The 25,458-nt window shown below is 37.3% G+C and overlaps 2 protein-coding genes across 2 annotated transcripts; one reads left to right on the top strand and one right to left on the bottom strand.

Annotated features, from left to right (window-relative positions):
* Positions 1 to 21,383: 21,383 nt before the first annotated feature.
* Positions 21,384 to 23,175, top strand: LOC111894484 (endonuclease 2). The gene is made up of 7 exons (XM_023890560.3): positions 21,384 to 21,905; positions 21,991 to 22,092; positions 22,185 to 22,240; positions 22,309 to 22,392; positions 22,493 to 22,585; positions 22,704 to 22,771; positions 22,870 to 23,175. The coding sequence occupies exons 1-7, from the start codon at positions 21,584 to 21,586 to the stop codon at positions 23,036 to 23,038; spliced, it is 894 nt and encodes a 297-aa protein (XP_023746328.1). The 5' UTR covers positions 21,384 to 21,583; the 3' UTR covers positions 23,039 to 23,175.
* Positions 21,452 to 24,330, bottom strand: LOC111894485 (universal stress protein A-like protein). The gene is made up of 4 exons (XM_023890561.3): positions 23,893 to 24,330; positions 23,701 to 23,792; positions 23,482 to 23,600; positions 21,452 to 23,303 (listed from the first exon to the last, which is right to left on the bottom strand). Exons 1-4 carry the CDS (start codon positions 24,101 to 24,103, stop codon positions 23,225 to 23,227), a joined length of 501 nt encoding a protein of 166 aa, XP_023746329.1. The 5' UTR covers positions 24,104 to 24,330; the 3' UTR covers positions 21,452 to 23,224.
* Between the last annotated feature and the right edge of the window lie 1,128 nt (positions 24,331 to 25,458).

Raw genomic sequence — 25,458 nt, 5'->3', positions numbered from 1 at the left:
ACGGTTGGACTCAGACAAGAGCTGCGTAATAGGGCCAAATCCAGTACTCTGAGATTATTCAACCCTGATCACATGTGAAGTGACGTACCCACCTAATGGCTAACTCCTATCACTCAAGATCCTACAATGCACAAAGCAAGCAGCATTCAGACAAGGAAAAATCTAACCATAACGTACTCAAGCAATCATATCCACATAGCAAGAATCTGTACTAGCATGTAACACAAACTCATAAACTCAGGCATAACCTAAACAGGCTATCCCACTACTTTCTAACCAGCACTATCATGCAGCTCAAAGCACATATAACAGGCACATAAGGCATCCTCCCTAGATCCTTAGTCCTAATCTAGTATGCTGTTCTACTAACTGATAATCAAATCATAAACTTGTATGGGTAATTTGGGGTACTTACTTGAGCTCGGCTGATTGCACGCACCACACCCTTTTTCTCTTTTCAAAGTTCTTTTCTTTCTGAGTTATTTTTGCTTTTCTAAAACTGTTTTCTTTCCCAAAACTCTCTTTTTACAAAACTGTCTTTTCATTTTAAAAACTTTTTATCCGACCCCTTAGTTTGAGTTCAGGCACACCCGAGAGTATGCCCGAATCCCTCAAACCAAGGCTCTGATACTAACTTGTAACATCCCAAAATTTAAAAATTTCTTTTAATAAAACATTACTTAAAGTAAAATCATCAATTCCAAACATAATCAGAGTATTAATTTCCAAACTACATATCCGTTATCAGAGTAAAACATTCCCAGGCTGTCTGGTCTATAGTGTGTGCCATGCGATCACCCCGAGCTCTTCCCTCCGCTACCGGAAGTACCTGAAACCAAAACTAAAAACCGTAAGCACGAAGCTTAGTGTGTTCCCCACCCTACCACATACCATGCATAACCACATACTGCACAAATTGGGCCACACCCGCTATCCTGGGCCTCGCCCCTACCTCGGGCCTCGTCCGCTACAACGGCCCCGCCTAGCTTCGAGCCTCGCTCGGATACAGATCTGTTTCACTTTGGCCTCGCCTGTCATAGGGCCTCGCCCGCTAACATATAATAGCACATAAATGTTGGATAAGGTGTCTAAGTCCATAATTTATTTGGTATATACTTGACCCGACCGGCATGGTCCATTTGGGTTGCATCTCATCCAAACTATTTATGGATAATTTTACGAGAGTTATACACATATGTTTATTAATATATTATAAGTTATAATATATTAATATGAGGTTATGTTATTTAATTACTCTTAGTCTTAAATTAATTATGAATTAATTTAGAGATTAAAAGAAAGACTAATTAGATTATGGGCTATTGGTTTTATATGGTGTGGGCTAACACTCATTTGTTAATGGGCTAGGATTGGATGGAAGTCCATGGATGATCCATGGAGCTTTTAACCCATGGGTCCTTGGAAAAGGAAAGGTTATGGGTTATTAGGGTTTCACCCTAACCATGTACACTATATAAGCATGCTTATGGTGCATGAAATGGCAACTAGTGAACTAGTGTGTGTGTGCTTGTGTGTGGCCGAAAATACAAAGTGTGTATACTCTCTCAAAATTTTCCAAGATTTTGTGGTGTTTTGTGATTCCATTTGAGGCATTCACACTATTGGTGCTTGGCCCTCAAACTCCTTAAGAATCAAACTCATCAAAAAGGTATGTAATCTCTTCTAACTATTTTATGTTGAAATGTTCCCCATGCCATGTTAGATAGGTTATGAACCTTGGAAAATTATTATTTTGCATGTATTTAGACAAACATAGATCCAAGGTTTATTAGGGTTGCATGCACACTTAGGAAGTGTTAGATTGCTCAAAACCCAACAATAAACATATCACAACACATAAGCTAAACACATACTAACAGATCCTGTCCGAAGGCCTCACCTATCCTGGGCCTCGCCCTTATACTGCTACTGATGAGTCATGGAACCCCGTCTATGCTCCTACTGATAGTGAGATACGGGCCCAACCCACACTCACTATTTCCCTAACTTGGGCCTCGCCCCTGATCTGCTGCTAATGAGATGTGGAATGCCATCCACACTCTGCTATTGGTGAGATACGGAACCTCGCCCACACTCACCTCCCTACCAGGCATATACAAGTATCACACAGTCAACAAGTATAAACTATCACATAAACCATTCCTTGGGCACCCGCCCGCTATCGTTGGACCTCGTCCTGAATACCATACTAGCATATTGTACCTAGGGCTAACCCCCGGGTCTTCTACTCATAACTACATGGGCCGGCATTGTGGCCGTAGACCCATTCACACAAAAAGGGAAACTCACCTGCACTGGCTAAACACGCTGATGAGCCCGCTAGCTGCTGCCCGAAAACTCTCTGAACTCCTGCTCCACTAGCTCCCCGAGCTATCAATATCAATGCAACACTTAGTCTAACTGACCCCCGAAAGACAATCAAGTCAACTCTGGTCAAGGTCAAAGTCAACCTCCCAGGTCAACCCTACTCGCCGAGTCAACCTACTGACTCGCCGAGTTCATAAGTTCAGAGCCTTCCATTCGCGACTCAACTCGCCGAGTCTACCGATTTCCGAGTCCTGACCTGTCTAACTCACCGAGTCTCCATTCGACTCACTGATTCGAGTCTCAACTCGAAGGGTTTGGGGTTTCACGACTTGACTCGCCGAGTCTAAGAACAGACTCGCCGAGTTTAAGACAACCTTCAACAGACTCGCCGAGTTGTTCTTCAAACTCGCTGAGTTCCTGCCTAGCTTCATCCGACTCGACGAGTTGTTCAGCCCACTCGTCGAGTTCCTCCTAATCTTCATGCTACTCGTCGAGTCCACTCAAAGGACTCGTCGAGCCCATTCAGATCTACACACATGCAGAGGACTTTTGAGTCATGCATGGACTCCAAACCATAGATCCATACTTCCAAAGCTCAATCCCCATGTAAAGTTGCAAACTTTACATATTACTAAAGAGATCTAGGCTCAAAAAACACTAGGATTTGGTTTGAGGACAAAAGGGCTTCACCAACTACTCATCTTCTGATGCTTTATGACATAATGGACCATCCCAGCACTAGATATGAAGTGGTAACAACATATCTAAGCCCCCAAACTCAAATTGGGTCTCAATCAACCATAAAAACCCCAAATCTCATAACAAAATAGATCTAGATGCAAAGGAGGGAAAATGGCAGTTTATTACCTCAAAGATGAACACAAACTGAAGTAGATCTCGGATCTACACCTCTCCTTTGAAGCAACCTTCTTGATCTTCAAGTTCCTTTCCAAAATTTCCTTCCTCCGAAGCTATTTCTCTCAAATGATGGAAGCTCACATGAAATCTAGGGTTTACAGGTTCTCTAGGATGATATGGAGGCTGAGGGAGGGACATAACACCCTTTATATAGGATACAACTCTCGGAATTAGGGTTTTCCTCGTTCAAACCAGACTCGCCGAGTCTCCTTGGCCGACTTGCCGAGTCGGTCACTTACTCCTCGACCCGGATCCCGCTCGTACTCGCCGAGTCGTCCCTTAAACTTAGGGTTTCCTTTCCTTTCTTGGCCTTTCTGACTTTGGGTGTTACAACATCGGGCGTGGCGCGAGCCTCCTCTGTAGTCAGCTGAAAGGCCCGACTCCTCACCACTGGAGACTCTGACTTGCCCTGCCAGCCATCTGTGATCCTCAAAGTCGTTGGAGATGGCGCCTTCACTGGCGTTGATGCTGCTGTCAACTAGGGGCAATTGGCCCTCTTGTGGCCCCTCTGGTTGCAGTGGAAACACATCAACTCAGATGTCTGAACAACCGAGACAGGAGCAGTACAATCCCTGCTAAAGTGCCCCGTCTTGACGCACTTGTAGCAGCCTGACGATCCTAATCTACACGTTCCCTCGTGCGACCTGCTGTATTTCCCGCAGCAACCCGACCCTCCTTGGCCTTTTGGCCTACCATCTGATCCCTTGGGCTTCTTCCTCGAAGCCCTAACCACCTGCCCCGTCTCTGCCTTCCTCTTCCGAATATGCTCCAAATCAATCTCTCTTTCCCTCGCCCAGACAATCATGGACTCCAGGGTAGGGCAAGCTGAAAAACTAACATACTCCCGGATGTCAGCCTGTAGCATGTCATGATAGCGGGTCCTCCTCATATCCTCATCTCCCGCATACTGGGGCCCCAACAATGCCCTCTCCCGGAACTTGGCGGTGGTCTCCGCCACAGTCTCCGTAGTCTGTCTCATGTCCAAGAACTCCCTGGCCAGCTGCTGAAGCTCAACAGCCGGTGCAAACTCTGCCCTGAACCTGGTCACAAAGTCCGACCAGGTCATAGCCTCAACAGCCAAGGCGCCCAATTAGTCACCGACGGACTCCCACCAATCTCTAGCTCGGTCTCGTAGACATCCTACTGCATATCTCACCTTCGACCCCTCGGGGTAGAAGCTGGTCAGCTGTGCGGACTCAATGTCCGCAATCCATCGTCTGGCAGCAATGGGGTCCTTCGCCCCATGAAAATCCGGCGCACCACTGCCCCTGAAGTCCTTAAAGGACAGCGTGCGAGATCCTAACTGGCCAGATGCCATGTCACTCTTGAACGCCCTGAGCCGATCCTCCATCAGCTCAACTATCCCTTCCTTGATCGACCCGAAAATGATGGGGGTCGACTCAAGGATGCCTCTGGCGATCTCTGACGCGATGAACTCACGTAGCCTCTCATATATTGGCTCGGAACCCGATCCCGAACCCGATCCCTCTCCAGAACTGCCACCAGCTGGCCTCTGGCGTAGTACCACCATTCTGAAATACACACAGACAACCATTAGTGATACTGATACCTCTAAAGGGATCACATCTATTTCAGGTTCCCTGGTCTCGTCTCAGTCTTCCTTAGTTTGGGTACGGATCCTCTGCTTTCAGTAGTATGGGCCCATACTACCTTCCACATCTATCCGTACCTTCTTCAAGGACTGCCTCGACTCCACCAGATCCCTTTCTCTACTGCTAATCACTGTTATACTCATCCTAGGTTTGCCCTAGGGAATATCTGACTCCACCCTGCCCGATCCTCAGCTGCTGAAGGCCTCCTTGTAATGTCAATCAACCATTACCTGAATACCATCACGTGCGACGAGGCTCAGATAATCCTTCGAGTAACAGACTCGTCCCTACAACGGTTAGACTCAAACGAGAACTGCGCAATAGGGCCAAATCCAACACTCTAAGTTTATCCACCCTGATCACATGTAATGTGACGTATTCACCTAATGACTAACTCTCATCACTCAGAGTCCCACAGAGCACATAGCAAGCAGCATTCGGACGCAGGAGAACTACTCAAGCAAGTCTGTCCTCATAATGAGAAGCTGAACTAGTATACAATGCTAAGCTCATACCACCAGGCACAACCTAAACAGGCTATCCTACTACTGTCTACTCAATACTAGCATGCAACTCTCATAAGCTGAAGCACATAAAGCAGGCACATAAGGCATCGCTCTGAGATCCTTAGTCCTACTCTAGCATGCTGTTCTACTGGAACTGATAAACGAAACATAAACTTGTATGAGTACTTTGGGGAATACTTACTTGAGCTCGGCCGGTCGCGCACATCACACACTTCGTTCTTTTCTCAAAACTCTTTTCTTTAACTTTTTTTTTTAAAAAACATTTCTTTTTCCAAAATCTTTTAATCCCTCGATTTGAGTTCAAACACCCCTAAGGGTGTGTCCGAATCCCTCAAACCAGGGCTCTGATACCAACTTGTAACGACCCAAATTTCACGTCCAAAAATTTTCTTTTTAAATCAATACTTTAGAAAACGGTTGTAATTAAAACATTGTCTGGTCAAACCATTTCATAACATATATCGTGTCTGAAAACCGAAACATGATAAACAATCAACTATCAGAGTACAAAATCCCAAAATGACTCATGGTGCGGAAAACAAGGTGCGTGTATGATGTGTCGTTACCGCGCCAGCTCCTTCCCTCTTGAAGAAGAGGTACCTGAAAACAAAACTGTAAACCGTAAGCACGAAGCTTAGTGAGTTCCCCCATAATACCTCATACCATACAAACATACAATGAACAACTAGGAGATACGGGCCTCGCCCACACTCATGAACATACGGGCCTCGCCCACACTCCGCTAGCTGGAGATACGGGCCTCGCCCACACTCCGCTATCTGGGAGATACGGGCCTCGTCCACACTCCCCTATCTGAGAGATACGAGCCTCGCCCACACTCCACTATCAGAGAGATACGGGCCTCGCCCACACTCAGCTGCTACCATAACATACAAGTATCACACAGACAACGAGGATAAACCATTCTATCATACTGGCATATATCATAATCAACCTCAAGTATGAGATATGAGCCCTGCCCACACTCCGACACTAACATATCGTCTATACGGGTCGGCCTTGGTGCCTTAGACTCGTTACTACTAGAAGGAAACTCACCTCGTAACGTAGCTACCGAAAGTCTGACTGCTAGACGTCTGGTGGCTGTACCGGTAATCCTCCGGCTACAAATCCATAAACATAGATTAGCCACTCATAGATACCCTTAGGTCAATTGACTGACCCACCCCTGGTCCAAGGTCAACTCCTTGGTCAAAGTCAACTTCCAGTTGATTGGACTCGCCGAGTCGTAGCACAGACTCGCCGAGTCCTTCTCCTACTAACCCAGTCCTACTCGCCAAGTCCCTCTTCCCACTCACTGAGTCACCCTTAACTCACTACTCGGGACTATAGAACTGACTCATGATCCGACTCGCCGAGTCCAAGAACGACTCGCCGAGTCCCCACGAGCAGATCTCCTACACGTCAATGTTCATCGGAGTTTTTTGTCTCTAAACAATGTCATAAAAGGTTGTTTCTAATTCCTTTCTTCTTTTTTGTTGTTTCTTTGCAGTTTATGTTCAATCTATATATTTATTTTTTGAATCTCTGGACCATTTACTTAAACTGTTTTGTTTCTAGTTGATCGTTTCGATTTAGGGTTTTCTCCTTGTGTTTTCACATTGGAACTGATTTTTGCTCTTAAGATCCTGGCACTCTTGTAAAAATCCTGACTAAGTCCTGATTAATCTCCGATTAATCCCTAGGCGCTACTCGACCGATTAGAGGGCGCCTAGCGATTAATCCCTGCATAAATAATGAGTGAAACATTATAAAACATTGAAATTTTAACATTTTGAATAAGTTTAATTTCAATGGAAACTATTTGAGGCATGATTAGTGTTGTATTAATCATATTAACCTATTTTTTTTATCATATTATTCGTATTTACGAACTTTGATATGATATTAGTCATATTTAATTTTTTAAAATTCAACAAATTAATTAGCAATTAATGGTCCCTGATAAATCTCCGCCTAGCCGATTAATCCCTTGACCCCAGTCCACCGACTAGCTAACATCGAACGATTTTTACAATCTTGGATCCTGGTAATGTGAGTCTCTTTGTGATTTATTGCAGGATTGATTCATCTGGTGCTTGTGCTGGTTGCTTGCTACTTGAACGTCTGTTGAACTATAATCGGTTAAACTTCGGTCGATTATCTGTTTTTCTGAAATAACTCTCTAGGGGTTGGATTTTGTCACCGATAAACCGTAAGTAGAAAACGGACAAATAGAGTCGATCCTTCGTTGCTTCATATTAATAGCACTGTGAGGGGTTTCTTGTTCCTTATTTCTTATCTCTTTTTCATCTTGTAGCACTGTGAGGGTTTTTGCTTCTTATTGTTGTTTGTTTCTATTGTTGTTGTTATTTCATTTTTCCTGACTCTGTATTGATTGTCTTGAGCCCCGACAAACATGGTGACCATCTAGACTTTAAGTCAATACGTGAGTCAGATTCTTGGTTGTTGATTCCCTCTTTGTCCGATTAATTGGTTATTTGTTTGTTGTTTGTCTTTAACTTGTCTGTATGGCTGGTTCCACTGATCCTCCTAGTGGAAGTGGAAAGGATGATCAACTTAATTTTGATGATCCTCTTTTTTGTCCATCCTTCTGATAATGCTGTTACTACTATTGTTACAATAAAGTTAACTGGTAATGAGAATTTTAGAATGTGGAGAAGTTCTATGTCTAGAGCTCTTAGGGCCAGAAACAAACTTGGATTTGTTGACAGAACTTTTAAGAAGACTAGTATTGATGAGTCTAAAAAGCCTAAATAGGATAGGGCTAATGTTGTTGTCTGTTCTTGGCTGCTGTCATCTATTTCTGATTCCATCTATCAAAGTCAAGCTTATTCTTATGTAGCTGAGGACATTTGGAAGAGTCTTTTTGAAACCTATAACAAGTCTAATGGGTCTGTAGTTTTTAATATTCATCAACAGATCAATACTTTTAAACAAAATGTAATTTCTCTTTCAGATTAATTTAATAAGCTTGACTCTTTTTGGAAGGATTTTTGATGGTCTTACTAGTCTTACTGAGCGTACATGTGAAGCTGCTATTAAACTCAAGGATCATTCTAATCTTATGAAACTTATGCAGTTTCTTAGTGGTCTTGATGATTTATATAGTCAACTCAAGAGTCATATTCTACTCATGGAACGTTTACCTAATGTCAAAACTGCATTTTCTATATTTTCTAGAGAAGTGTCTCTTCAAAGAAATGGTTCTTTGTCTTCTCTTCAGTCATTTAAGTCTCAGTCTACTGCTTTCAAGAGTAGGTTTAACAATAGATTCAACTCAAACGATTCTAATAAGTGTAAAAATCAAGTTTTTCAATGCAAGAATTGTTGTATTAAAGGACATTCAATTGAAAAATGTTACAAGGTAATTGGATATCCAAAATATTTTAAGCAAAGAAGTGATTCAAGTAGTCAAAAAACCTTTTATGCTAATACTGTTACCACTTCTTCTGGGAATTCTAATGCTCCTGTCTTAACTGATTCTATTGGAGATTCTGAGTTTCATCAGCTTACTAAGGAACAGTACATCAAGTTTTTACAACTAATAAATGATAAGCAAGTTAATGAGGAAGCACCTGCTAGTGCTAATATGGCATGTACTTGCTTGTTTCAAGCTTTTAATTCTTCCTTTGATTGTCAAAAGTGGATTGTTGATTCAGAATCCAATCCACATATGATTACTTCTGAATATCTTCTTCATAACATTGTGGATGTGTCTAAATTAAATCTTCTTGTTAGTCATCCTAACGGTACTTCTGCTAAGATTGAGAAGATTGGTAATATGAAAATATCTAATTCCTTAACCTTGTTTGATGTTTTTGCTGTTCCAGACTTTAATGTAAACTTGTTGTCTGTCCACAAAGTCTGTAAAGACCGTAATTGTAAGGTCATTTTTAATGAGCATAGTTGTAAAATTCGGGGTTTACAATCAAAGGAGATGGTAAGGAATGGTAAAGAATCTGGAGGTCTCTATTATATGAATAGTGTGCCTTCAGGTAATCTTCTTGGGGTTCATCATTCCTCATCTATTTGTTGTGCTTCTAAACTTACATGGCATAACAGACTTGGTTATCCTTCTAATCAAGACTTAGGGTCTCTAAAGCATAAACTTAATTTTGAAAATGATACTTTTCCTCCTTACACTACTAGAAAAACAACCTTTTACGACGCTCATTGTGCGTCGTAAAAGGCTCAGACGACGCACAAATGCGCGTCAAGGAAGGCCCTGTCATAAAGAGAGACGTCGCTCATTTATGACACACAATTACGACGTGCGTTTATGACACGCAATGCGTATCAAGGAAGGCCCTGCCATAAAGGAAGACGAAACACATTCGTGTGTCGTAACCTTACGACGCACGTGTTAATGACACGCAATGCATATCAAGAAAGCCCATGTCAAGAAAGGCCATGTCATAAATGAAGATGACACACATTTTTGCGTATCATAATTTTAAATGTTAAAAAAAAATTATTTAGAGATTTACTTATTTTCACATTAAATTTGTATTTAATGTTTCATAATAGAAAATAAAATATCATATACAAAAAATAGAATCCATTGCATAAATTTAATGTCATACAAATAATCGTTCCATGGAAAGATAAAACAAATATAAACCTTGATTGGATAACATCAAGTGAGCAAAAGTAATTACATTGACCGACTATGCAGTAAAAAAATATGTATTGCTTGAATTATGTTATACTAAATCAATACGAACCTTTTGCTGATGAGAATGCTTTTGGAAAAAAGACTTCACTCTATCAAGAGCTTTTTCAAGAGAAGATGGGACTGCGACAAAAGTTACACGAATCCAGTTTTTTCAAACCTACAGTAAGTCCTACAACACCCAAAAAGAAAGACATTTATTAGGTCATTATAAAATTCAACAAAATGTTACCTGGAAGAAGAATCATGGATTCCTATTTGGCTAGCTGGAAACAGAAGTCAATATCATCACTAATATCTTTTAGTGAAGAAACATTCAGTTTAACCTACACAAAACAAAAGAAACAATTTTAACAAAACTTGAAAAGTATTTACCATTAAATTTAAACCAAAACACCTAAACCCTTACCATAACAGCCATAGCTCCCTGTGGTTTTTCATTATGCTAAGAATTCTTGTAAAGAACATTTCTTCGTATCCTCAAGGATCCCAGGAACACAACAAGAAATTACCTAAAATACAAAAGAAAGATTTAAGTACTAAATTAAGAATTTATAAAATGGGACAAAAGGGGAGTTGGGAAATACCTTGTCATCATCTTGCAACATCATTTTGCTACTCAAAGATGAAACCATATGTTACAATTTATATTATACCTCAAGGTCACCATCATGTTCACTCATGGCAAGGCCATGCAATAGCATGCTGCAACATAAAACAAAAGTTCATAAAGAATGATATGAGAGGATTTTTTTTATAAAAAAATGAATATATATATATATATATATATATATATATATATATATAATACCTTCCAAAGGACACTTTTATGTCCTCTTCGAATCCGGCATTGGTTATTGACATAGGCTGAGGGATTAAAGTAGAAGCTAACATTTTTTGACCATCGCTATTTTTCTGATTAAAAGAAAAAAAGAGAGATAGGAAGTGAGTTTGGTTATTTAATCATAAAAATAAAGTCTTGTGGTGACAATTTTGTTGGATTCTTTTATTCATTGTTTCATTTTTTTCTACTTTCCCTAAATTTTGTTGTAAGCAAGTTTATAGGAGATCAAAAATATTGTTGAATTCTACGATCCGATTAAGTTTTCATTTTTTGTTTACAGTCATCAAAAGCTTATAGGTAGTCAAAAAGTTTATTGTTTCAATTTGATGTTGTTTACAAGAAGGAAGTGGTAAAATTTATGTAAAATGGATCAGAAGTTGAGCAGGGAGACAATCAACATACGGTAATTTTTTACAGAACTTTGACACTTTGATACATGGAACACTAATCTCATTCAACCCTGATGTGAAATTGATGATGTCTACTTCATGTATAAGGTTGCAAGATTTTGGCAAGGAGATTCAGCAAGAACAACAAGAAGATATACATAAGGTAATTCTAAGACCAAGTTACAGTCCAATGGATAAAAAAAAATATGAAAAACCTTTTTGCTTATGTTATATTTGAACGTCACCAGATTTCTACTATTCTAATAAGGTAATATTTTTATAAGCTAATGGGTTGGCTTATTATTTGTTTTTTTTGTTTCAGTCACTGAATGTGAGCATTCACCTGTTGTAAGGTATCCTGTTGCCATCTTTGCAATAGTTCAATCTTATTATCAACATCAGGTTTTATGTTTTACTTTTCCCCATTTCCAGTTACAATTTTACTGATACCATTAGAAGTGTAGTTTTTTTTTCTTTTAGAGAACATATAATGAAATATCTTGTAAAAAGACTTAGAACTAAATGCTCATTACATCTTAAATAATGCATGGTTTTTTGTCTGCCTGTTCCAAAATTGGTGGACGTAATGGTTTGCCACACGACCCATATGGATCAATATCTGATAAAATATTATGCATATCAACTGTTTGACAAAATGCCATGCCTATACCATTTATGATCTTTAGTCCTTTTGATCAATACTAAATTTGAAATTAGACATAAACAGTAGCACCAACGCCCTGCCAAAACAATAAAAATGATGACCACTATTTTCATGAAATTTTTTCTTCATATGAATTCCTTCTACATAGGGCAATTAAGCAAACTAACTTGACTAAGTTGACATGGTTTCTAATTGGAACTAGTTTCTAGATGATGATTGGAATATAAATTCAGAAGTAGGGTTTTGAACAACAGATATGTTGTTACCTTAACGAGGCCAGGTGGACCAATGATAACAAGATCTTCTAGAGCTTCTACTTTGTCTAGTGATAAGGTGTTGTATAACATATCAACATCCTCAAACTCATCAAAATCCTCCTGCAGATGAAATGGTTTGTGGTGGTTTTAGATGCTTTATGAAAAGTGAAAACCCAAGATTCTTTTATCATCAATGAAGTCCTTATTTCATTCCACATAGTGGAGAGAACCTTAAAGAAACTATTGAGAAAATGTGAAAGGAAAAAAGTATATGATGACCTGGTGTCGTTCCACATAGTCATCAATGAAGTCCTCAACTCTAGCTTCATTATATGAGCCTTATGTCGAACAATTGATGAATCTAAATGTGTCTATCAAACAAAAGAGTGAAAGACATCCATTAAATTATCAACTGTAAGGTAGATATTGAATAATGGCGGTTGATTGAGTGAATGTAGTAAATAAAACATACCTGTATAGAGTTGTAGAAATTAGAAAATGAATGCTTTTTTGATTGGAGGGAGATGAAGAGAAGAAGTTACCAGAATAAAACGAGGACAAAAACTGCGTTTCTGTTGAAATTGTAGAGGATCATGTAACCAATTCTTTGGTAATTCCAGTGTCCGGGGACTAACAAAATAGGGACCAGAAAACAGAATTGAGCCATGGCAAAATCCGATGACATCACACACTACTAAAAGTAATCCCAGCAAAAGAACTACATTGCAGTGTCATTTGTAATATTGGTAAAGATGAATACATACCCTGTGCTTTGTACAACCTGACCAACAGTTGCAATAGAAACCTCACGTTTAGTAGCAACAGCTCCATCCAACAAAGCTTCAACAGTTCTTGGCATAAGTTCAAGGATATATTATCTCATAACAAAAGCACCTTACACATATACAAGTAAGACTCAACAAATCAAACATTTTACACTTAAGAGAACAAAAAAAATGTAACAATCTCCTACCACTCTAGCAAGATATCACACAGTTACAAGAACACCACTGATGGTGCCATTGTTTGCATTCACTTCTGCTGTTCCTTCACATAGTTTTGCCAAAAGCGCCTGAAATATGCCACGTCAGCTTATAGAATAACTAAATATGCATATATATATATATATATATATATGTGTGTGTGTGTGTGTGTGTATGTGTGTGTGTGACAGTTTAATTATAACTTAGGGTAGGATAGCTTCCAGTTGTGAAAAAGCTTATGGATTTTAGTGTTTCAGATCTGAGTATACAAACCTCACCTCACTATATAAACCAAATCATCAGCATCCATACACCAAGGGTATAATCGTCATTTAACTCTTACATGCTTAAGCCAAAGCCTAAGACTGAATGTATCAAGTCATTAACTCTTTACCTTATGTAACTTATATCATGTTCAAATTGATGATATTATGAAATTTGTTAACTGGAATGTAAAGGGTATAATGGTCATTTTCTCTCCACACCAGAATTGAAGAGATGAAAATTATTTACCTTAATAGAGACCTTGGTCTTAACCTGATTGTCCAGAGCTTCAGCCATTGACTACAACCAATGAAACATGAAGTGATAATGATATCCCATAGATTAAATAATCATCAAAACACATACTACCTTCACACTGAATTAACACATAGTTAAAAAAGAAGAAGAATAAGAAGAAGCTCTGAAGAGTTAAGAGACCTTATCAAACTGAACAAGAACTTGAATAGCAAGCTCAGGACCAATAATCCCACTGAACAAGAACTTGAATAACTAGTCTGGTACGTATAGACTCTGTATAAACTTTGTAAAAATCGACTACACAAACAATCATTCTAAAAGATGATTTCAAATTGAGTATTATATACAAAATTATAGTACCCAGAATAAGAAATTGAACATTAGTGTGTAAGATGGTTCAGTGAATTAGAAGAATTAAGAGTCTAAGAATCGATGTGGAAACAGTCGACAGTTTCCCGCCATTCCATAAAATCGGCGTGCCAATATCAGAAATCGAAATACCAATTTCAGAAATTGAACCTGAAATCATGTTTTGGAACTATTAAATTACCGAATCAAACTTGTTCCAGATTCCAATTGGGAACTATCTCGACACCGTACCGGTTTGCGATCCAGGTCACGTTCGGAACACTTTCGTACCCGATTGGGTACGAAACGATTTGGTACACAGTTCGTGGCCTTCTGAGCGAATTAGGTAACTATGATACCATCTCATCCAAAGTTTCAATCAAACACCTTATTCATGATTCTAAGATAGTGGCATGTGACTCAGTTACATAGATATTAAAGAGAAGAATTTGGAGAAGGGTGAATCGAACACCTTATTCTTTTTGTCTAATTTACACCTTACCTAATCATTTGAAACTCAGATCCATTGGTGTATGCATGACTATCTCGCATCATTGATTTATCACTAAGACTCATAATTAGGCGTTACAGCGTGATTCTAGGTTGTCGCCTCCAGCTCCTCTGCATATATAATCTAGAAACTGAAAGTATTAGGCTTAAAATTGATATGTAAAAGATGAGAAGACAGATGAGAAGATGAGAAGATATATGTACCATGGCATTAAAATTGATACAAACCTTTGTTGGTCAAGTATGGATGTTTGATATGGGTGTTCTGGTCATCAATCTCGTTTTCTTGATTTGTCAGACCATCTGCTGATAGACTCATGCTTGCTGCTAGGTCGGATGGTTCAGATGGATTAGAGTTAACCCTGCCTCCGGTGGCATGAATGCAAGGATTAGTTAACCTAGCCACGATTTGAGGTTCGGGAGTGGTGCTTCTAGACAAAGAACCACCGAGTGCAGATGCGTAAGTAAGACAAGCATCACGTGAGGATGGTTTGGGCTCGAAACGTAAAGCTTACATGGAAACGAGATCTTCGTGAAGACCAAAATACGCAAAGAAATAGTGTGTTCGCCGCCCCTTACGTGTTTTGAACCAGGCGAGAGGGATGAGATGGAAATACGAGAGTGAGATAGAAAAAATTAGGGTCGGATTTAGGAACCTTAAATCATCGGCTCAAACTGATAACTGGGAGGTAAGAACCCTAAATCCACAGCTCATTAGGGTTGAATTAAGAGTGTAAGAACTTGTTGGAACTGAGAATTAGGTTTTTGGTGGAGGTGATGGATCGAGGAATTGAGGAAGCTGTGGATGAAGACGAAGGCCCTAATCGAAGAGGCGGGGAATTTTTAGGATGAATAGGCGGGGGTTAATTTTTTGGATTTCATTTTCCCACTAAAAACGCGTGTTTCCAAAAAAAAATAAAGCGACACAGTTACACGACACACATCTTTTGATAGGTGCCCTCCGTATTTCTTTTTTTTTCTTTTCTGACACTAATTTTAGGGTACGCAAAAATGGTTGTCCTCTATCCTTCAAATTTTGGAAAACTAACATTAATTTTTAGGTCACTCTCAAATCTACGACCTCTATCAGTGTGTGTCATTAAATACGCGTCGTAAAAGGTTATTTTTCTACTAGTGTTATGATGTGTGTCATAAGGCTAAACAAACCAGAGAGTCATTTCCTGTTAGTCAACATGTCACATCTAGTCTTGGTGAATTGATACATCTAGATGTATGGGGCCCTTATAGAGTGACCACTACAGAAGGATTTAAATATTTCTTGATCATTATGGATGATTATACTAGAGCTACTTGGGTTTATTTGTTAAAGTCTAAGGATGAAGTTTTTGATTGTGCTTTTGTGTTTTTTTAACATTCTTTTCAATCAGTTTGAAGTTAAATTTAAAACTATTAGGTTGGATAATGGAACTGAGTTTTTAAATCATAAGATGAAACAATTGTTTGAGTCTAAAGGAGTTTTACATCAAACTTCATGTGTTCATACTCCACAACAAAATGGTGTTGTGGAGAGAAAACACATGCACATTTTAAATGTTGCTAGATCTTTAATTTTCCAGTCTGGTTTACCTCTGAAATACTAGGGAGAAGCTGTTTTAACTTATATATTTTTTTTATCAATAGAACACCTACATCAGTTTTAAATGGTGCTTCACCGTATGAACTTGTTTATAAATCTTCTCCTGTCTTTGATAAACTTAGAGTCTTTAGATGTTTGTGTTTTGCAACAAAGTTGAATAATTTGGATAAATTTTCTAAAAGAGCTGATAAATGTATATTTCCTGGTTATTCATTTGATAAAAAGGGATATAGAGTTCTTAGTCTTGATTCAGATCTCATTTTATTTTCCAGGGATGTAAAATTTTATGAATCTGTGTTTCCTTTCAAGCTGAAGTCTTCATCTGTGACTAATAAATTCAATGTTCCATTGTGCTCTAGTGATCCTTTTTCCTATGACGAGTCATTGTATTCTAGTTCTTTACTTGATAAGTCTAGTATAGGTAACTTGAGAGATGTCCATCAGTTGGATGGTGCTAGTGCGGACCAATACTTAGATGAGACTAGTCCCTTTGATGTCAGCAACCAGACTGGAGAGGCACATGTGCCTTCATCTGGTGAGACGTTTCCTAGTTCCTCTACATTGATTGAGGAAAGTGGTCAATATAATACATATCCTTTTGATGGTCAATCTACTAGGGCTACTAGCTCTGGTCGTGTTGTACATATGCTGGCTAGATTTAGTGACTATATTGTAGAAGGAAAACATAAGTATGGAATTCAACGATCAGTTAACTATTCTTCTCTTAATAATGAAAATTATTGTTTTGTTTCAAATCTTAATAAAACAGTTGAACCAATAACTTATAGTGAGGCTGCTTTAGATCCAAATTGAGTAAAAACAATGAATGAGGAAATGGAGGCTCTTTATAGAAATAATACTTGGGAAATTACTGATCTTCCTAAAGGAAGAAAAGTTATAGGTTGTCGTTGGATTTATAAAATCAAATATAAATCTAACGGTGAAATAGAAAGATTTAAAGAAAGACTTGTAGCAAAAGGTTACAGTCAACGGGAAGGTATTGATTATGAGGAGACATTTTCTCCTGTAGCTAAAATGGTATCTATTAGAATATTTTTGTCTTTAGCTATTCATCATTCTTGGCCTTTATATGAACTTGACATAAATAATGCTTTTTTATATGGTGATTTGTCTGAAAATGTTTATATGGAACTTCCTGAAGGACATCATTCTAAGGGTGATATCAAAGTTTGTAGACTTATAAAATCACTTTCTGGTCTTAAACAAGCTCCCAGGAAGTGGAATGAAAAATTATTCTTTATTTGTTAGAAATCATGAAAATACAGTTGTAATTTTGTTGGTTTATGTGGATGATATTATTATCACGGGAAATTGTAATATTGAATTGGAAAAAGTCAAGAATTTTTTAAAATCATAGTTTTCTATAAAAGATTGAGGAGAGTTAAAATATTTTTTGGGAATTGAGGTTATTAAAACTGATAAAGGAATTTGTCTAAACCAAAGAAAATATTGCTTGGAATTGTTAAATGAGTTTGGAATGCTTGCTTATAAGCCTGTTAAAAGTCCTCTTGAAGCAAATTTAGTTCTTAAAAGAGAGTCTGATTTGGATGGTTTTGATTATGTAGTTAATATAATTGAGCTTCAAAAGTTAATTGGAAAGTTAATCTATTTAACTATGACTCGTCCAGACATATCATATGTTGTTCAAATCTTAAGTCAATATATGCATAAGCCATATAAGTCACACTTAAATGTTGAATTCAGACTTTTAAGATATTTGAAAGATAGTCCAGGAAAAGGTATTCATATAACAAAAATAATTCTCTGAATCTTGTTACTTTTGTGGATGCTGATTGGGTTAAATGTTTGTTTAGCCGTAGATCGGTTACTGGTTTTCTAGTATATTTTGGAGGTTCTCTTGTGTCCTGGAAAAGCAAGAAACAAAGTATTGTTTCTTGTTCTTCAACTGCGTCAGAATATAGAGCACTAGGTTCTATTACTTGTGAAGTAATATGAATTTTGAAGTTGTTATTTGATTTTGGGATAATAGGTTTAACTCTAGTAAATGTTTTTTGTGACAATGATTCTGCGATTAAGTTGGCTTTAAACCCTGTGTTTCATGAATAAACTAAACACTTTGAAATTGACCTTCATTTTATTCGTGAAAAGATTGAAAAAGGTGTTTTCAAAATAAATAAAGTTGATTCATTAAATCAAAATGCAGATATTTTGACTAAAGCTCTGGGTGTTGGTCAACATGAGTATATTTCTAATCGACTTGGGCTTATTGATGTTTTTAAAAAATAATGATAATTTGGTTTTTTAATTAATGTTTAGTTTGTGTGTGTGTGTGTTTGGGGGGGGGGGGTTGTTGAAATATATTAATCTCTCATAATCAAAGTTAACATTAATTCGTAAAAGGGTAAGTTTTGTATGGTTTGTATTTTTGTTGGGTGTGTTGTGTAAATTATTATACATGTGAGGAGTCTTCGGGTTTACACGGTTCCTTATTGGATCTTGGGTTGCTTCATGGAGCTGCTTGCCCTGATATATTTAATGTGTTTCTTATTCTCATTTTGTTCTTTCATTTCTTATAATATGTATACAATTCTCTCTTCCGTATCAGAGTTTTCTCAGTTTAGGGTTAGATAGATTTGAAGGTTCTTATGTAATGGTTGATCTTGAGGTTTATGTAACCATCTGAGAGTGAGTGTGATTGTAGAGAGGTTCCAATTGTAAGTTGATGTATGATCGAACTCGTTTATAGTGAATAAACTGTTCAAGTTGGGAATCTTTGGTGTTTTTCACTTTCTTTACATGTTACCTTTTAAAATCTATGAATTAAAGACATCCACCTAACACAATTATTTATAAATCCACATAACTATCACCTTGCACCTCACTAACATCCACCGAACAATTCATCCAAATTTTATATAAAGTATGCAAATACATAAAAATTCTCACACAAAACTAGTAACTCTTTCCAATGTGATTGACCAATTTTGCAGTACAAATACCAGTAATGACACACTTTTAGGCGTAATACACAAAATTTCAGGTTCAACTTGCAAAATGGGGTTTTGTAGGTTTGGCCAATCAAATGATTGTTTACTTGCAAAATATGATTCCACGGCTAAATTTAGAGAATTTTGTAAGTATGACCTGTGAAATTCAAAAATTGAATGAAGGTGTTTTTTTTGCTTAAATAAATGAGTAGTGGTCATTTTTCCGCTATTTCGTAGACATAACATGCCAAATTGGTGTCCATTTCCGAAAATTCATTATTATTTTTTTGTCTAATTCTTGTAAAAAAGGATCAACGTCAATATTCCAAGACCACACAGACAGTTATCATGTTGTGACCATCTATCGGTCACGTTGTGACCTAATAAGACATATTTGTGAAATAAGTTCTTAATCCCTTCAGCCATGAAACCAAAACTTCCAGGAGGTCTTATCTACTTCCAAATACCATAAAAATCCTGGCTTTTTAGACATGCATGGCTAATGCATGTCTTAACACAAGCTATGTCTAAAATGGTGCAAAATTTGGCCAAGATCTCATACAAGAGCTCAAAGTCCTATAAAACATCAGATCCATGACCTCTAACCATCAAAGGATCCTGGGATCCATAAAGTTGGCAACTTTATGGAACTCCAACACTCCCGCTAAAAAAAACATGAAGAAAATCCATGGAAAGCTGAGATTTAAGTACTTGGAATCATAAAGTAAGGAACTTTGAATACTCACAAAGGTCCAAAATATGAGAAAATGATGATGAAGCTTGCAAGTTGAGATGGTGCACCAAATACTCTTCCTCTTCTTCTTCTTTCCTAGAAAACACCACAATGGAGCTTAAAATCAACTATGAAGGATTAGGGTTTCAGAGGGGGGGGGGGGGGGGGTGATGGAGGCTGAAGGTGGGCTAACCCTAGCCCTCGCTTCCTTTAAATACTGAAAAATCCCCAAAATCAGGGTTTGGCTCGCAATAGGTCTCACGTTGTGACCGATAAGTGGTTACGTCGTGAGTCCCAAAAACACGCTCATTTCTTCCATCGTGGTCACATCATGACACATAAGTGCTCACGTCGTGACCCGAGTTTAAAACTCCAAGTAATTAAATCAGAGATTCAGAAAAATTTCTATGTGGAACTGGGTGTTACACTTGACAAGCTGAACATTCGTGACCTTCATGCTCCATCTTGAGAGAGAGAGAGAGGGGGGGGGGGGGGGGGGGGGGGGTAAAAATTAATTTATTTATGGATTCTTGTAACCTTATCTTTTTTTTTTCCCTTTTATCTCTCCGATTTGTTTAAGAGTTTGTTTGTTTTCTCTCTATTTAATTTTGGTTTGGTGAATAATAAAAGTTAAGTTGGGTTAATATCTCTTTCTTCAGAGTTTAAGGTTATTTTTCTAATGGAACATCGTTGAATCCGATAAGTATGGAGAGATCTGTCAAAATGAACTAGCCCTCGAAGTGGGGGAACCAATATAAATTCTTGTTTTTGATCTATTCACCTTCCTTATCTTTTAGTATTCCACATATCTATTGTTGTATTTTGTAATAGTATTTGAGACTAAATATTATAATCACTTCTATCTATTATACAGGTGTTATATGTGTTTTGTTCTATAAAGCATAAACCGAATTTACGGAGTTTTTATTTATTTATTTATTTATAAATCTAGGTGACGTTTGCACCTTAATACTCCGTTTCCCTTCGGTGCACTTTGTTTCTTACCAAATCATATCATTAACCCAGTTGACCAAAATACCTCTTTCTACTATATAAAGCCTTATCCTAAGACACTTTATAAGTTAGCCTATTCGTCATCTTTAACCCTATTTTAGCATATTATATTTTATTCATAATCGTAGCCCCTTTATTTCCTTCATTTAATCAATATGATCAATGAATTGATTTATCCATAATTATTCGCATACCACTTTTTTAGATTCCATTTCAATTGATATTTCATTGCTTTCAAAAACATTTTCCAATATGTCAAAATCAGATGATGTAGCAAATGCTTGGGAACTTTGACCATTTTGAGTTTATTCGAGTGCATATACTTTCATCAAAAACATAAAAATATAACCTAAAAGAGAGATATATACCCTTGATTGTCATTCCTTATATGTGTCCAAGATCCATATCCATATCCATATATAATAATAAACAAATTTGATTCAATTCATTGCCATATCTGCCACGTTTTCCTTCAAAAGAACCAAAACAACCTTCCTTATGATCTCCAAACATACAAAAACAATAATATCACAAAACAATAAAAAATTCAGAATCATACCATGTAAACAAATGTGAACACATTACCAAAAAAACAACAAATCGCCCACAAGTCGCCAAAAAAGTTAGTTCGATCTCATCATTACACTTTCACACTTCCCCATATCACATACATGATAAATCATCCCACACCCACGTTCCCAAACTCACAAATGGAGTCCCTGAGAAGCGCCCTACCGTTGCTCCTTCTGTTTCTTTTACCGGCCGCCGTCCACGGCTGGGGCGTCGACGGCCATTACACAACTTGCAAGATAGCTCAGGGCAGATTGAGTCCAGCAGCATCAAACGCAGTCAAAGATCTGTTACCAAAATACGCAGAGGGTGATTTAGCGAGTCAATGTTCATGGGCCGATCATGTCAAGTTCCGATATCATTGGTCGTCGGCGCTTCATTACATCGATACCCCTGATAATCTCTGCACTTATCAGTATACCAGTAAGTAGTACTGGAGAATCGAGATTCTTGTTTTCTTTTCTGTTAATCGCAATTTTTATGTTCTCAAATGGTGATTTGTAAACAGGGGACTGTAAGGATGAAGATGGAGTTGCCGGAAGATGTGTCGCCGGAGCAATTAATAACTACACCACACAGCTACTCGACTATGGCAAACAAACAACTCAGTGTAATTAAATTCGCGAATTTCTTCATCTAATTCTTTGTTTCTAGATCTTAAATGAACTATGAAGATGAAAAACATTAAACATATCTTTGCAGATAATCTTACAGAGGCATTGCTTTTTCTTTCTCATTTCATGGGAGACATTCATCAGGTATATGTTAATAACCAATTTGACTTTATTATCTAACAAGTGAAAAGACTAAATTGCCCCTGTTACAGCCGCTACATGTAGGATTCACTTCGGATAGAGGTGGGAACTCGATTAATGTTCATTGGTTCACAAGAAAATCAGAACTTCATCATGTAAAACTCTTTAAATAATTACCATTACGTAATTTAAATTAAGATTGATCTTATTAAACTAACGATCAAAAATACATTATACATACAATATGTTATACAGGTTTGGGATGACAGCATAATTGAGACTGCAGAAGAAAGATTCTATGATTCTAATGTTGAAAATCTTGTCAACGCAATTCAGACTAACATAACGGTATTATTACATTACAATATTACATGACTTGTTTAATAATTTTTGATGTTTTTCTTTGGGGGATTTTAGTTAGTTTTTTTTTTTTTTTTTTTTTTTTTTTATACTTTTTGTTTGGCAGAAAGAATGGGCAGATCAAGTTCCAGCATGGGAGAAATGCGCCAGAAATCAGAATACTTGTCCTAACATGTACGTGAAACAATATATATAATACATAGATGCAAAAAAACAATTAGAAATGAAAATTTTTTATTTTTTGTTTTTATAAATTTGATTGCTTTCAATAGATACGCAAGTGAAGGAATAAAAGCAGCATGTAGTTGGGCATACAAAGGAGTTGGGAATGATTCGGTTCTTGGAGAAGATTACTTTTTGTCTCGTTTACCAATTGTTAATTGGCGATTAGCTCAAGGTGGTGTTAGATTGGCAGCAACTCTTAACAAAATATTTGGATGAGATATTATTCTTCTTATAATGTTAACATTTTAAGATATAATATTGAGATGAAATATTGTTCTAGTGTTAACATTTTTTCAGATATATCATGCGTTATCATTTTAATTCCAAAACATGAACTTCTTTATTGTTTTATACATACGTTGTTATTTATATTATGGACATATGAAAAGGTATACAGATTAATTAGTCTGTTTTCTTGACGACAAGAACTGGGCAGTTGGCATGGTGGACACAATAATTGCTCACACTCCCCAACAACGTCCTGTTCAAATGAAGCAAGTAATATTGTTTTACTATAAAGTTATACATATGCTATGTTAAAGATGATTCAAGTAATATTGTTTAAAAAAATATCAACTTTCTAATACTATTAAAAAGAGCTATTGTTCATAGTTACGACAATAAATTAGTTATTTTTAAAAACATATATTGAAGCAAACCTTGTGACAGCTCCACGACCATGGCTACCAACCACGAGCAACTGAATGTTTAACTTGTCTACTGCATTGCAAATGGCCACTTTAGGGTCTCCCACCTCTGTCATTCCTTCTGCAATGATCTGTGAATTATTCAAGAAGAACTTAATCCATTTCTTTGTAACAAAATCTAAGTTACTCAGTTTGTAATTAGTTGTAAGTTTGGAGAAAACGAAATCACACCCCGTAATCAGTGCATGTAGTTTTAGCTTTCTCGAGTAACTCAAGAGCTGCCTTCTTCTCACTTTCTTTGAGCTCCTTTATCAGCTCAGCGGCTGCAATAACAAGGAAGTGAATCTAATTAAAACCATTTCATCCTTAGTAGTAGTAGTTATAAGGATAAATTGATATATAGATACATAAACAACGACATACTTCCCCAAGAAGATGCATACAAATAGCCGATATCAACTGGGGTTCGGGTTGTGTAGATAACAAGTTGTGAATCACGAATGGTGGAGCCAAGGTTTTTTAGGACCCACATGAGGGCATATTCGCTAAACTCACTATCATCGATTGCCACCATCACCTTGTAATTCTTCATGGGGCTATCTATGGCTGAAATTCCAACATCTTCCTCCGCCATCTGCAACAACACATAAATCTCTCTCTCTCTTTCTCTTATGCTTTCTTAGAGTTTTGAAAAGTTGAAAACAAAAAGAAGGTTTATATTTAGTCTAGAGAGGCAAACGGTTGTTGGTATTGTCTTTTGTGCTCTTATCTGATCTGACTTGTGAGTGCTTTGAAGAGGTTAAGATTGTCTTCATATGTGAGTGTCATGTGAACTCGAGGTTCAATGCTTGAAGTCTGCTATTGCCATTATTGATGTTTATCCATTTGGATACAACTACTAATATATATATACATATATTTGGGGCTGTTAAGGGGTCAACCCGATCGGGTTTCAGATTAAACGGGTCGGGTTAGTCGGGTTTTAACAAAAAATAATTTAACCCGGTATCCGACCCTATTAAGGTATGGGTTGGTCGGGTTCGGGTTAATCGGGTTTCAGGTTAATAGGGTCGGGTTAGCCGGGTTAGTCGGGTTAATACACCAAACACTTAATTTAAACATAATATATATGGTTTTTTCAAAAGTGCAATCTGATATAAATCCAAACCATTTTTTTACTTTTTTCTTAACATCAAGAATGCATACAAATTGAAACAAATTAAAAATAAAAGATCATGGACCTCATGGTTATTACAACATACGAGAAAGCATGCATACCACAATAGCTAAAAGCGTTTTTCCATTATAAATATTAAATAGATGAACTTTCAATCTCTAGTTAGCGATCAACACCATGTAGTTTATTCATGTTTATAGTTAGTTTAAAGTAGAAATAACTATCAAAATAAAATCTTTACTTTCTCAGCCGCTCCAGTAATTTTGAGATGTGGAGGTTTTATATCTTTGTAGACTTCAACTTCACAAATGGGAGTTACTTGACCCTCGTATGCTTCTAGAGTCACAAAAATTTACATTTTCAAAGGATTTGTAGTCTTTTTTTATAGTTCAAGTAAAGAGCAGTGGAATATGTAAAGGTTGTGAATTCCTAACTGGGTTATTCGGGTTGACTCGAAACCCAATTTTTTTTGTAAAAATCAACCCTAAACCCGACCCTAACTACAAATCGGGTTTGTCGGGTCAACCCGAATAACCCGATTTGGAATTCTAACCTTATTGAACCCGACCCTAATTACCTTATTCGGGTTAGGGTCGGGTCAGGTTCGAGTTTTTTTAACACCCCTACATATATTAATCGATTTGGCAAACGTAATGGCCCGACTATAGGAAACAAATTTCTTCTCCAAATTAAATATTTTCTGTTCTTTATATTTTCTGTTTATATTCTTTAATGTTTTGTAGGCGAACAAATGAAATAATAGCTTCACACATGATAAATTTGGTACAAATGTAATAATGATGGATTATTGC

Source organism: Lactuca sativa, chromosome 4 (assembly GCF_002870075.4).
Source record: "Lactuca sativa cultivar Salinas chromosome 4, Lsat_Salinas_v11, whole genome shotgun sequence".
Lineage (NCBI taxonomy): Eukaryota > Viridiplantae > Streptophyta > Magnoliopsida > Asterales > Asteraceae > Lactuca > Lactuca sativa.
The sequence above is the reverse complement of the archived record's forward strand: the minus strand, read 5'-3'. Positions and strand labels throughout refer to the sequence as shown.

Coding starts and splice junctions, on each gene's coding strand:
- LOC111894485 (XM_023890561.3), bottom strand. CDS start 24,103: ATGGCGGAGGAAGATGTTGGAATTTCAGCCATAGATAGCCCCATGAAG. Junction 23,601..23,700: donor CTACATGCACTGATTACGGG/GTGTGATTTCGT, acceptor AATAATTCACAG/ATCATTGCAGAAGGAATGAC. Junction 23,304..23,481: donor GGTCGTGGAGCTGTCACAAG/GTTTGCTTCAAT, acceptor TCATTTGAACAG/GACGTTGTTGGGGAGTGTGA.
- LOC111894484 (XM_023890560.3), top strand. CDS start 21,584: ATGATAAATCATCCCACACCCACGTTCCCAAACTCACAAATGGAGTCC. Junction 22,586..22,703: donor CAATTCAGACTAACATAACG/GTATTATTACAT, acceptor TTTGTTTGGCAG/AAAGAATGGGCAGATCAAGT. Junction 22,772..22,869: donor CAGAATACTTGTCCTAACAT/GTACGTGAAACA, acceptor TGCTTTCAATAG/ATACGCAAGTGAAGGAATAA.